The sequence below is a fragment of the Panthera pardus genome, unplaced genomic scaffold (assembly GCF_024362965.1).
Source record: "Panthera pardus isolate Hobbes unplaced genomic scaffold, ASM2436296v1 HiC_scaffold_14, whole genome shotgun sequence".
Classification (NCBI taxonomy): domain Eukaryota; kingdom Metazoa; phylum Chordata; class Mammalia; order Carnivora; family Felidae; genus Panthera; species Panthera pardus.
The window spans coordinates 2,662,285-2,676,358 of NW_026526699.1; the positions used below are offsets into that span (position 1 = coordinate 2,662,285).

Here is a 14,074-nt window from a genome sequence, read left to right on the forward strand (position 1 = left end):
CAGACTCCTTGCTCCACACGGAGCCTGACATGATGCTCTATCCCACGATCGTGAGACCATGACCTGAGCTGAAATCAAGAATCTGATGCTGAGGCGCCTGCTCAGTCGGTTAGGCATCTGACTTTAGCTCAGGTCATGATCTCAAGGTTCTTGAGTAGGAGCCCGACAGTGGGTTTGTTGCTGTCAATGTGGAGCCTGCTTGGGATTCTCTGTCTCTGTCTGTCTGTTTCTCTCAAAATAAATAAGTAAAAAACTTTCCAAAAAAATTAAAACTGAAGAGATGCTTAACCGACAGGGCCACCCAGACGCCCCAAGATCGTAAAGCCAGCTTTTACGTCCGCTTCCCCATCACCCAGCACAGTATCCAACAAGCACCAGGAATCCAAGGCCTCTCCCTGGATGGGTGGAGGGAGTGTGGGGACGGGAGGAAGGAAGCCCTGAGGTCAAAGGAGGGGAGACAGCATGATGTGGTCCAAGCTGTGACTTTCCCATTTGTCTTTTCCAGAACGACTCTGGTTAGCAGACCTGAGAGGATTATAAGGTAGAAACAGAGGACACGAGAAGACAAATTTATGGTGACAAAAATCTCATTACAAAGTACATACATTAAAGGGTCTATGCATATTTTACTTCCTAATGAAAGGATTTTATTCTGAGAATGCTAATGAAAAAGTTAGGAGAAAAGACGTCCGTAATGGAAAACTGGAATACTGGCGATAATGTCCAAGAAGAAACAATTTGAGTAATATCCTTATTTGAATCTGGAAAATGAGATGTGGAGGAGGGGAGGGGGAAGGAGGTTCCTCTGCTCGGGAGAGACATCCGGTAACCCCGCGTCTGTGTCTGGCCCAGATCTCCAACGTGCCACCGCGGGCCACCGTTGGCTGGGTCTGGAGGATTCCTCCGAGCGGAGCCGGCGAGGCCGAGGACCCGGTGTGATGGCCCCTTTGCCCCTTCACTCTTTCGTCGTTTCTCTTGCCAGGCTGTTTCACGTAGCATCTGCCAGCCGCCTTTGGTGTTCTCCTTGCCTCAAAACCCCCTTCAGTTTCCCTGGAAGACAAAGCCTTGCGTGCAAGCCATTTAGGAAGGACGTGTCCCGGGAGACAGGGGGAAGAGAACAGAGAGAGAGAACCCATGCACGTGGAGGGCAGCTCCAGCCCGACCCCGGGGGTGGGGGGAACACTCTGGAGTGGGCAGGGTGGCTTTGGACACTCAAGAAAGAAAGGTATCTGGGGAAAGTCACAGGTCAGGGTCGTCAGGAACAGCAGCGCTCACCAGCCAGAGGTGAAGCGCATGGGAATGACACAAGGGGTGAGGAAGTAATTTCCGCCCTGTGGTAAATGACTCTCATTCCCATGACCTCTGGGGAGTGTTCTGAATTGTTGGGGGGCGGGGAGCGCATCTCAAATTATTTTCTAAGTTCACAGACACTTAGACACGAGCTTCACCTTCTCTCCGGCTTTCCTTTTGATCTCAGAAATGTCACCCAGTTATCTTTGAGAGTACCGTGTTGCAGAGCCTATTTGGAAATGGAATCTCTGGGCTTCCCCCCGCCCCTCACCCCACCAGCTTCCCCCGGACGCTCACGCCGGAAGCCAGGTGCCCACGTGGGGGCTGGCAGTTCAGGCATTGACATGTGTGGACTTGCGTCTCAGATGCTTCCTTCTAGATCATTCTCTTACTACCAGGTCCGTGTCTATGTGGTTTCTCCTCCCTCCGATGGAGGGTAGGCTCTCCTGTCTAGAACTCCCGTTTCCAGGTCTCTGCTTGGATTTGTAGGCACATCATGGAACTGAAAGTTGGCTGAGGACCCTTTTTAAAGGCAGCCTGATGTCCAACTCTCTTGTCACAAAAGTGTGCGAGCTTTGCTTGTCCGGTTTGTCTGAGGCATCTGGTCTCCTGGTGTGGCGCACTGACCTGTGTTTCCCCCGGGGGTCGAGAATTGCCCTCCTGGATCTTCATCGCTGCTCAGCACACGTGTCTTGCCCCGGAGAACGAGGTGGGGGAGCCCAGCACACGGAGATCAAGAGTAGGCATGCCCACTCACTTCTCCCGGTTCCTTCTGCTGTCAGCGGGGCGACCCTGCTAACTTCTTGGCCTCCTTGAACCTAGCTTTTCGTCTGCAACTGGCAGTGAATCGCAGCTCTGTATTGGTACACCGTGAGGGCTACACGCATGCCATAAGACGTAAAAAGCCCTTAAAATCACTGTTTGGGACATGAGAGCTACTCGGTAAAGGTTAGTTGTTTGCATCATTCTGGAAAGAGCTGCGACGATCCGAAAGTGAGACTTTTTCTTTCGAAAATGGTGCCCTTTTTGGCCTCAGGATGTGCTGAGGTGGTCTTGCAAAGCCTCAAGCTTCGTTTTATTTCTTGGGTTTCTGAGCCGTGTGGCCCTGAGGGTTGTGGTCACCGTCTATGCCTGAGAGCCTGGTTATCTGAAAGGGCATTTCATTTCCCTTAAATGTTGGGAAGTCTCCAACTGTGCCTTTGTCCACTTGAAGCAAGGTCTTCTTAGCGAGAAGGTTTAGATCTTGAACCCAGCACACAAAAGCGACCGCGTGAGGGAAGGTTGTGGAGGAATGGGAAGAAGTCTCCAGGCCAGGGAGACGTGCTCATCTCTGGAAGGAGGACAGGCTGCAGAAAGGGGCTTCCCAACCCAGATGGAGGGAGCCAGCGTGCAGGGATCTGAGGTGCCCGTGCGGTGAGGGGCCGCGTCCCCACTCTGCTCCCTGCCACTTATCAGCCGCAAGCGAGACAGGACAGAGAGGCGGCCTCTTGGCTTTCCTCTGCTGGTAGCACCCACGCAGGCAGAAGAAACTAAAACCATACGTGGTCCCCGTGGCCAGAGGCTGGCAAGTCCCCAAGTCTGATGGCGCACGGAGCGTGTCCACGCAAAACCTTCCCGACTCCACAGTATCGCCCTTTGCGTGGAGCTCACGCACGGAGCGCATCCTTGTTGCCCGGTGTTTGATTGGCCGGGGGGGGGCAGGGGACGAGGGAGGCTGCAGGGGTGGCCTCTGGACACGTCATGCTTCGCCACCCCCTGAGCCTCCGTGGCTGGCGTTCTTTTCCTATCGTTCCTCACCCTTGTGCTCATGGGCATCTGAAACCTTCTTCACAGCTCCCCTGTGCCTTCACTGATTTTTCCAGGCATACCTTCCAAATCCACTAACTGAATACATTTTATTTCTAACACATCATTTCCAGAATATTTCCCAGAGCTCCAATATCCACATAATTACACTGTGTCGGTTGTTCACAGTCTTGCTGGCGTGGTGGGGTCGCCTGGATAAAAAAGACGGACAGGTGGAAGGAAGGAACAAAAGGAGAGAGAGAGAGAGAGAGAGAAACTCAGCTGGAGTGGTGCCTGGTCATCGGTTTATTTACAAAGCTCCCCCAGCAGTGCTCACGCACAGGCAAGACGAAGACCATGGCTTTAGGCAGATTGTACGAGCGCTCACGTCACCTCCTGTGCTTACGCCCTGTAACACAGTAGACTCCATTCTGATGAGTACCGGGCATCAGACACTGCTGGGCACGACTTGGTGCAAAGCAAGCATCGGCCCCTCTTCAGGACACTCACGGTTAAACACACAAACTGCAAAGGTGCAGTCCTTAGCTTTACACTTCAACACGAAGAAGCGGTCAATATCGCCAAGTAGGCAAGCGTCCTGCAATCCCGCACGCGTTAACTATTTGCAAAAGTATTAAAATTCAGATTTCCACCGACCCACCAAGACACGCAGGACGAGCTAGTCTAAAGCTAGATCACCATGTGCAGAATTTACAGGAGAAACTACCAGGAACGTGCCCCAAAGCCCGACTGCATCAGAATCACCGAGAAGCCCGTGCGAGCCAAGGAATCGTTCGAGAAAAACACACATTTGCACGCAGTTTCAGAATCCACGAGTCTGCTGTGGTCCCCGGGTTAAGAATTCCCAACAAAGGGAGTTTTTATCACCACATCAGAGAGAGGAGAGTCCGCTCAAAAGTGACCGTGTTTCTTTCACATCTCGGCCAGGCAAGGGACCTAAAAGGAAAAGAGAAAATAAACTTTATAGAGAACCGGGCAAGGTTACTGAATGAGTAAAACTAATGAAGTACGTAGAGCCCTTTTAAAGTTCCTGGTGTTGCTTTTATGGCTAGCTCTTGCCGAATGGGAAGAATTTACATCCGTGGAGAGGTTGACAAAGGCTTTTCTGAGTAGAGTGAGCTCCGGAAGCGAGGGTGCGGGCAGTGGGAGCGGTGAAATCCAGTGTCAAAGGAAGCGAGGACTGCAGGGTTTTGCTGGACGTTAGGTCACCTGTGAGGATGCGGGACAGAAAGCCGTGTATACGGCAGGGTCCCCGCTCCGCTGTAAGGTGTCCGCTGTGGCGTGGGGTCCCTGAACATTCTGTCCTGTAGATCTCGCTCTCCCGTGAGTAGGTGGAGAAGGCAGGGCTCGGTACGGCCGCAAGAAGGACGCGCCGTCTCAGGAACGGGGAGGAGACGCCAGAGTTCTCGTAAATCCCAAACCCAGAAAAGTGTGTTCAGCATCCTGACCGCAGGATCCCTCTGCCCGTGGAAACGCCAGGGGGAGGCTCCAGCCAGGCGGTGGCTGACTCTTGATCACAGCCACCGTTTCTCAGAGTTACGCTTTCTTGCAGAGGTCGGGAGAGAGGGAGTCCTGTGGGGTTTCCATACTCGGTGCCATATTTTTCCTGATCACCGCTCACCGTCCGCTGCAGCTACTCCTGCCACTGCCCCTGTCCCTGTCCCTCCCCCTGCCGCTACTCTTGTCCCTGCCCCTCCCCTTGTCCCTGCCCCTCCCCCGCCCCTGCCACTGCTCCTGTCCCTGTCCCTGCTCCGTGCTAGAGCTGCTCAAGGAGAAAGTCAGCCTCTGGGGTTCAGTCTGGCCTCTTTCCTTTCCTGGGATGGCTCCTTGATCTCACTCCTCTGTTCCTTCTCACCCCCCCTTCCTGTTTCTCCTCCTCCTCCTTTTCCTCCCCCCTCCTCCTCTTCCCTCCTCCCCCTCTTCCTTCTCCTCCTCCCTTCCTCCCCTCCCCTTCCTCTTTCTCCTTTCTTCCCCCTGCCTCCATTCATTATAGCTGCCCCTATTCCAGTATTCCAGCCCATCCCCTACTTTGAGAAGAAAGCCCCCGGGAAGCCCCACCATCTGCCTCTGAGCTTCTTCTCGGGTCTGATGGTGTGAGACACATGTTTCAGTAGCTCTGTGTATAGAAGAGGACAAACCTTGTAGTCCTGAGTGTCAGGTGTCAGTGGTCATTTTGCAATTACGTGACATCCGAATCTTCAGAGACGGATCTGACAGGTGAGAGTTGCGTTGGCCACTGAGGCTTAAAAACCATCTCTCGTAGCTGCCTCCCCGGCTAATCCTTCCCTGTACCCTCTGCACTCTTCCCTCCCTCAGGGAGTGGCGGGCCCCAACCCTGCCTTTCTTCCACCCATGATATACAAGAGCAGGCATTTTGTGAAAGCAATCTGTGAAGAGGCAGAGGAGGTGGCCGGTTAATTAAACTGATACAAACAGTGGCAAAGCAAAGACCACCCTGATAGTCTCACTTGGTTCGTTTCCAGACGCATGTTTACAGGCGAAAAACGTGTAAACACTAATAATTGCTACGATTACTCCGATCCCCAAGCGACATCCGGCCGCTTCTCCTGCCTATCAGCATGGCCCCCGTGGCCTCACCCTCCCGTTCTTGCCTCACCTCTGTGTCTGTGCAGCTCTGTCTCCCCCCCCACCAGATAGCAGAGCCACGTCTCTCTCCCTCGGACACCTTGAAAGTTCCGGGCTGACCGTGGCTCTGGAAAGTCCGATATAAGCAGCCTGTAGATTTCGGGGAGTGGGGGAAAGAATCCTAACGATGATGAGGGGATGAGGCGAGAGAAAGCATTTAGGAAAAGGAATGCCCGCTGTTCACGACTCTCCGTGAGCACCTGCTCAAACACAGGGAGCAGTGATGTCTCAGACCAGCCCGGTGCCACGAATCACGGTGGACGTGGCATGTTTCTTTGACGATGCGTCTTGAGACGCCCTTCACGGGGACGATGGGAACACACACGCGTGCACGAGGACGCACGTGCGGAAATGACAGGTGCGGCCCAGGGCCTTCTGAGCGTCACCACTCGCCAGTCTCTCAACGTTGCTCTTCTCTGCTTCTCTCTAGTGTGGATGACGCCTCCGATGAAGTCATGCAGGTTGACGTACAGATAGAGGAGCCCAGTGACCCGCCGGCCACACAGCTTGTCACGTGGCAGGTCGAGTATCCAGGAGACATCACGTCTGACTTGGGCGTATCCAAGATCTACGTGAGTCCGAAGGACTTGATGGGCGTCATACCGCTGGCCATGGTAAGAAGGTCCCTGCCTTGGGCTGTTAATACAGAACCCAAGGGAAAGAAAGGCTCCAGGCTGCCCCCCACACCTGGCGGGGAATTGTCAGAGAACCAGGAACCGGGGGTGGGGGGGCGGGGGGACCTGACCCACGAAGTCTGCTGCACAAAGCTGAGTCTCAAAACTGTGTTCTCTCTAAATCATATTCTGAGAATATTAGTCACAAAATCATCAAACTCCAGGTATTAGATTTGGATCTTCATTATATGGAAAAATATGGATCATTTAATAAATGTGCTTCCATCATACAGTGTAGACTTTAACAATCTCAAATACATCCGCCCCCAGAGACCACATCGATCAAGTGTGAGGGGAACGTCGCAGGTCGCACGGCAGATGCCTGCCCCCTCTCAAAGCTGCAGCTAGCGTCAGCCATGCAGGAAAGCCACGCCGGCTTCTCAGTTCTTACGAGCTACCGATTTTCCCGGGAAGCCATAAATCCAGTTTGAATGTGAAATGCCAACCTGTTCGTGTTGGCAGCTAGTTAGAAGTAAATAAAACACGACCTAGGAAAGAAGTTAATGGTATTCCATTCTTAGGTTACCTGTTTGGAAAAGATTAAAGACGGTGAGTCTGTCTACGTGTTCTTTAGGGTTCATGAAACAGAGATGGGCTTTTCTCCTTAGAAGGACCAGCCCCTGGTTTCTGTGTCACGCAGTCCACCGCCTGTGGGAACACCTGTCCTCTGCGTTCCCCTAAGCGAAACACGCACATGCCCCGTAGAGCCCTGCCTGTACCTCGGACTCTTCAGGAGCCCCTACAGAGGAACGATACCTTTTTTAATCGTGAATTTTCACAGCGCAAAAGCTTGGGCATGTTGGTCTGCCGACCATAATGTGAGCTTTCCCCTGTTTATAAAAACTACTTTTCCTGTCAGATGTAAAACATGAGTCGACTTATCCACTGCCTGCCTGGTGTCTCCTCCACACCATCTATTAGAAAATATCGACAAGTGTTATTATATACGTAGAGAAAGAGCATTGGGAATCAATCTTTCGATAGTTGCCTAGTGACGGCAGGTTCCTTATTATGCCATTCGTTAGGAAATGTAACAGTTTGGGGTACGTCCTTGATAAGGGCTCCTTTTAACTTTGTTTTGTGTGGTTTTTTTTTGGAGGCGCTAAGCCTCCCTTGGTGTATCTTTCCACGTGTGAGGGTAGCACTCCTTTGGTTAGGCTATTAGTGAGTGGTTCTATTACTGGGGATGGCAAGACCATTTATCTCGAACAAGGAATTATTTGAATTTGCTCCTGTGCAGCACCTTTGATCAAATGAGCTCTTTGCAGTACTCAGCACGGCTTCTGTGGCTTTGCTCAGCGTAGGTTAGCGTCCTGTTCGTTTCCCGCACTCAGCGTTTCTCCTGCCTCACGTGTCCCTGACGCCCCCATCACGTATCCCCAACCCCACCGTTCCCCGTAACACGCATGAATCCCCACTCCGACAAGGCGCCTCTTGGGCCTCTGCTGGTCTGTGACCATTTCATCTTACCCCGCCATCTAGCTACGATGGGTGTAGTACCGTACGATCGCGTGATGAGACAGCCAAGGCCTAGTCGTGCCTTTTGCCATTTAGGAATTGCATTTGTTTGAAATCAGGAGGGCTCCTCGCCCACCCAGCCTGCTCTGACCCAGCCAGTAGTGGCTAAAATCCAGATGTGTTTCTTTTTTCACATGAAGGAACTCCTAAGGTTAGTGGTCTGGTTTCGGTGTGGTGGCCCATGCCTCGTTCCTTCTTTCTTTCTGCCTCGGTGGTTTGAGGGCGTGACTTCCATCCTCATGGTAACCCTAGGGTCCAAGATGGTTGCTGGAGGGCTGGCCAACAACATATCCATGCTCGGTAGACCAGAAAAGGTCAGAAGTGAAGAAGCTCAAAAAAATGAGCTTTCAAGAAAGAAGGATCCGACACAGTATTTCTGCTTACATCCAATCGGCACGTAGTCGTATGGCCGTACCTCGTTGGAAGGAAGGCTAGTTAATCTCCATTTTAGCATGGCACGTTGCTTAAACTCTGTTGCAAGGAAACAAGAGGAAAATGAGTATTTGTGCAATATTTGTCACAATCCTCCTTCCTTTCCACTTGAGGAAGTGGAGACTCATCTTGAGCACCTGTGTGTGTTTTCTGTCTTGATCTTTAGGAAACCCCCAGGAAGCAAAATAACATAACGGAATCAGAGCCTCCACTTGCTAGCTATGCAAACCTGCTGATTTCACTCACGGTGCCTCATCTAAAGGGGGAGAAGAGATAATACTTACTCATAGGCTATTAGGAGGCTAAAATGATAACTCAGGAGTGCTTGGAACTGTGTCCGGTCCAGAGCAAACATACAATAAACGGTAGCTGTTATTTTGTTCATTTAACCCCTCAATGCAAAGAGTAGACAGCGCCCTGACAATAATGTTGTAAATTCTTCCTGGAAAGGGATTTGGCCCCGGCCGCCATATTTCATGGCGTAAAAAGAGTGGTAGACACTGTGTACGTGCTCACTGATTCTTGAGCCGAATTGAATGAATTGTAAGAGCACTTTTGGTCTGATGACGTTTTACCAGTGATCTCGGAATATCCTCCTTTGGAGCTAAGGGTGAAGTCTTCAGGGTCCTGACTCCCCAGTTTTTTATATTTGGAGTGTTCTGAGTCCCCCTTCCTGAGAAGGGGGCTTCATTTTACCTTTGACTTGGTTGGGAAAAGAACTCTGGCCATTTCTAGAGAGATTTCCCTCACCACACGGTCGTTTTGCCACTTCATTTCACTGCCACTGTGTCTTTGTTCAACATGTGTTCGTTGCGGGATAGTTGAAGGAGATCTGATATCCATGCGTCTATTCATCTGCATCACACGTTCTTGAAATATTAGAGAAACGGAAGGAGAGCCAGCTCACTGGGACCATGACGAGTGAGGAGAAGGCGCTCTGGGCTGAGATCGTGGGCACCGGGCGCTCACAAGCTAGAACAAGGGGGTGGATCTTCAAATGTGATTTGGAGCCTCTGCCAGGCTCTCAGCAAGGTATCACATGGACCGATGTGTGTGTTTAGAAGAACGCTCCGGCTGTAGGTGGAGAGTAGATTTGGAGAGCCAGAGAGATGTCAGAGAGAGTTAGGGCCTGCACCCTGGCTGCTGTCCAATAACCCGGATCTAATGAGCTAGGCGTTTACTCGTCCCTCACCTGTCCTGTAAGAGCGTGAGCAGCCTGGGGCTTCTCTGATGCCTCCAGGGAGTTAGGACATAGCCTCCCTGTATCCCCAAAGCTATTGACCTCCTCCCCATGGCCTCAGAATAATAACAAACTGTGGCAGCCAGCAGGAATAGGCAGAGGGGCAGAGGGAGGATGTGTTCCTTTCCGTCGAGGACGGCCTGTCCCTGAATACAGCACCTGTGCCCCGAGCCCGCCAGCCCTGAACTCAGCCGAGTGACCACCTGTAGCTGCGGGGGAGCGGCGAGAGTGAGCTCTATCCCAAGAGGCCATGTGTCCAGCTAAAAGCATGTGACGGTGGGAGAAGGAAGGACAGACACTGACGCCATCCTGGACGGCCCCAGGAGACTGCAGCCAGGACAGTGGAGACATGGCAAGGTGGACACTTCCAGGTCCGTCTTAGTGGGTAGGTGATTGGACTTTCCCCTGCATTGGGGACGGGTGTGAAGGAAAGATGGGGGGAAAACAGGAGTCTGGGTTTTAGGCTCATCCAGAAAGCTTCCCCTGTGTCTCCATGGTTCACACACAGACCTAAAATAGGTAAGAGATCTCCTATTATGAAATAGCCTATGGTTTACATTTTTGCACAGAGATCTTTGCACACAGCTCCGACTGATTCCTGCACATAATTTTGGGAATAAATTCAAGCCAAAGGATGTGAATCAAATGATATGCAATATTGTAATTTTTCTGATAACAGTCGCCAAACTGCCCTCCGGTAAGTTTAACCAACATAATTCTACCTGCTGTGTCTGATGGTACCCATTTCCCTATGACTCACAAACTTAGGATATTAAAATCTTAACATAGGCAATTTATTAAGCAAAAATGATACCTCGTCGTTGCTTCAATTTTTTTTATTGCTGCCTAAATTTGCCCTCTTTTGGTTCATTTGCAAATTTCCCCATCAAACGTTTGCTCTTACCCATTTCCTTTCCCTATTGGGAATTTCATTTCTTATGACTTTGTTATTAAAAAATCTTTTTTTTTATTATGGTAAAAACACGTCACATGAAATTTACTGTCTTAACCACTTCTAACCGTGCAGTCCATTGGTGTTAAATATGTTCACATTATTGTGCAACAGATCTCAGAAACTTTCTCATCCCTCAGCCCTGAAACCCTCTCCGCCATCCACACATGAATTCCCTCCTCTTACCCCCAGCCCACGGACACCACCTTCTACGTTCTGTTTCTGTGTATGAGCGATGCGGACCTTTTGATTGACACATCACTGCACGTATTCTCCACGATTTACCACTTGCCTTCTAATCCCACGGGTCGTGGGGTGTAACATGCAGACGTTTGGGGGGTATGTAATTTCCATGCAGCCACATCCACAGACCTTTTCTGTAGTAGAAATCCCCTTCCTCCCCCTAATTACCACCAAGAGGAAAAACATGCCTGTTTCACTTGTTCTTGTAAAATCTCGGAAATGAAAATACCCCCGCACCGTGCATTTGAACGGAGAGAACTGTAGTTTTCCGAAAATAATGCTGAAGGCAAATGCAGTTGTGACAGCTGATACTGTTATTAAGGATTTAAGATCCATTTGGGGTGGGGCTCACGGCCCCTCCATTCTTTGTGTGACATACGATTCCATCCCCAGGAAAGCTTTGAAATGAGACGCGGTTAAGTACTAACATTCAAAGCTAATTTCCCAAAAGACGTTTATTTCTTACTCGGTGTTTTGCCCATTTTTTCCCTGATGTCTACAGCCATAAAACCTTTTTTTAAAAAAAAATCCATTCATGTGTTTCTCTGAGTTTTATTACATTACTTTTTTACGTTCAGGAAATGATGCCTTACGATCTTGTAGGTAGATATATTTTTGTCCTTAGGAAGAGAATCCTGAGGAAAAGGTCATTAAGCGTGCATTAACATTAATGCAGTTGGTGCACGTCTGTAACTGCTTGTCAGTGTCTGATTCTGGAAAGAAGTGTTTGCACTTCTTAGAAGAGCTGGAACGTTCTGGGTGGGGGCTGGGGAGGGAGGCTCCGGTTCCTCAAGGCCTTTCAACATCCTTCTCTCCTACCTGCCTCCAGGGTCTGGGGAAAACAAGTGTTTTGGGCTTCCGCCCAATAATAACTGATATTTATCGGCGTGAATGCCGTACGGGCTAGTCCTTGAAAACGGTAGCACGTGCTCTCGATTCCGAAGTAAAACTAACATGTTTTGGATCCTGCTGGGTGGTGGCTGTCTGGATACTGTAGTTGTGGGCGCTGCTCTAAGTCTGGGAATACAGGTGGGTGGTGCCACTCTCCTGTGGATGGTAGGAATGTGCCTCCTCTCTCGGGCTCTTGATGGGGCTCCCACTGTGTGCCGTTCAGCCTTGACTGCCAAGTGTTAGTCATCGGAAGTGGGGTGAGACTTTCAGCAGGACATAATCAGGGATACAGTCAAGTGGAACATCATAATCTGTGCAAACCATCAGAAGACTCTCACCCTAATGAACCATTTGGCGATGGTGACATTCTGTGATATTTACAGCGATGTGAGGGTGTAGACGTGTCTCTAGATCCTTGGGGAAGGCCAGCAGGGTTTTTAAACAAGATCAAAGAGTCAGCTGTGTCCTGTGCTCCTCATGAAGTACAGTATATGACCTTAAAACTTGCTCTAATGAGAACACAGATGCATCTCATAGGTCTCTGTAGAGCCCATTCCCCTGTCACCTCTTCCGGGGAGTCTTCCTTGATCCTTGTTGACTCTTCCGCTGTGTCCAACCCACAATTTCCTCGTGCACGGTGGGGACAGTAGTCAAGTCACAGGATGCAAACACTCTTGAATTATTTTTGATGGTTGAGATCACACCATCGGGAGCTGTAATAGGTAAGAGTCATAGAGACAACACCCTAGTGCATCCCTTTACGTACCCTCTGTGTCCTCCTTCGTTCCATCCTGTTCGAACCCCACCTAAGCCCTTCCGATCTTCAGGCCCCCTTCCAAAGGAGAAGCGGCTAGATGCCAGTGTACTTCTCCTGACTCACTGGCGATGCCACACTCAGATGCCTTCTGCTTCTTAGCGTGAATGGGGGATGTGGTCGCCCAGAGAACCGCAAGCCCGAGCGGTGAAGCGTAGACCTCACCAGAACCTTCACTCACCTGACTGCTGCTCAGCTCTCGTCTTACGTGATTCTTGGCATTATGAGAAAGTAATCATCAAACAGCGCCTTCCCTCCTTGTCTCATGTACCCCTTCTTAACTCTCTGATCAGGGCCTGTCCTCCTGAATCAGGAGACCATTCCATTTCCATCAACCCAGCATGCAAAGCTCGCCCGCATTTTGATGGCCATATAACTTACTACATTGTAAACATTCTGATGAAATGCATCTGAAGCAAGCTTTCCTGGATCTAATACCCTCTTCTCCATAAGCACAGCTGGCCCTTGAACAACACAGGTTTGAACTTCACAGGTCCACTTAAAAGGGGAGGTTTTCCAGTGAATACAGTCCAGTACTATAAATGTGTGTTCTTTTCCTCATACTTTTCTTAAGTATCTTTTTCTTTTTTTAATGTTTATTTGTTTTTGAGAGAGAGAGACAGACAGAGCACGAGCAGGGCCGGGGCAGAGAGAGAGGGAGACACAGAATCCAAAGCAGGCCCCAGGCTCTGAGCTGTCAGCACAGAGCCCGACATGGGGCTCGAACCCATGAGATGATGAGATCATGACCTGAGCCGAAGTCGGGTGCTCAACTGACTGAGCCAGCCAGGCGCCCCTCATTATGCTTTTCTTAGTAACGTTTATCGTGTCTAGCTTGCTTTATTGCAAGAGTGCAGTATAATACACAGAATACACGAAATGTGTACTCACTGACTATTTATATTACCATTAAGGATGTTGGTCACCAGTAGGCTGTGAATAGTTAAGTTCTGGGGTGGGGGGGGTGTCAAAAGTTATATGTGGATTTTCGACTGTGCAGGGGTCGGTGCTCCTAAGCCCTGCGTTAAGAATCAAGTGAAAAACGAAGTTTTGGGGTGCCTGGGTGGCTCAGTCGGTTAAGCGTCTGACTTCGGCTCAGGTCATGATCTCGTGGTTCTGAGTTTGAGCCCCATGTCGGGCTCTGCGCTGACAGCTCGGAGCCTGGAGCCTCAGATTACGTGTCTTCCGCTTTCTCTCTCCTCCTCTGCTCATGCTCTGTCTCTCTCTTCTCAAAAATAAACATTAAAAAAATTTTTTAGAAAACGAACTTTCTTTTTATCGGCCCACACTCTCGCTGATCTTCAGGACCTTCACGACTTAGTCTCCTGGCATATCCTCCTTGCCTGCGTGTTCTCCCACCAGCCCAGGCCTTCTTCCTATCGGCACACCCCGCAGAAGGCAGGGTACCGCCCCGTCGTCGATGCCCAGAGAGCAGCCTCACCGCCCCCTGGCCTGCACGCGGAGATAGGGTAACGCAGGGTCATCTGTCCCCCGCCACCTCCGAAGCGAGCACAGGTAGCCTTTCCCTGCCAGTCACCCGCCACGGGCAGAACCAGAGAAGAGGCTCC

General features: G+C 50.6%; 1 protein-coding gene across 3 annotated transcripts in view; it reads left to right on the forward strand.

The window, feature by feature from the left end:
- Window positions 1-14,074, forward strand: part of TMEM132D (transmembrane protein 132D) — a 557,920-nt gene that overhangs the window by 374,703 nt on the left and 169,143 nt on the right. For all 3 annotated transcript variants that reach the window (XM_053901888.1, XM_019433787.2, XM_019433788.2), the window contains one exon: window positions 6,173-6,356. In XM_053901888.1, coding sequence (XP_053757863.1) covers window positions 6,173-6,356 — 184 coding nt within the window. The remainder of the gene's footprint in view (window positions 1-6,172; window positions 6,357-14,074) is intronic.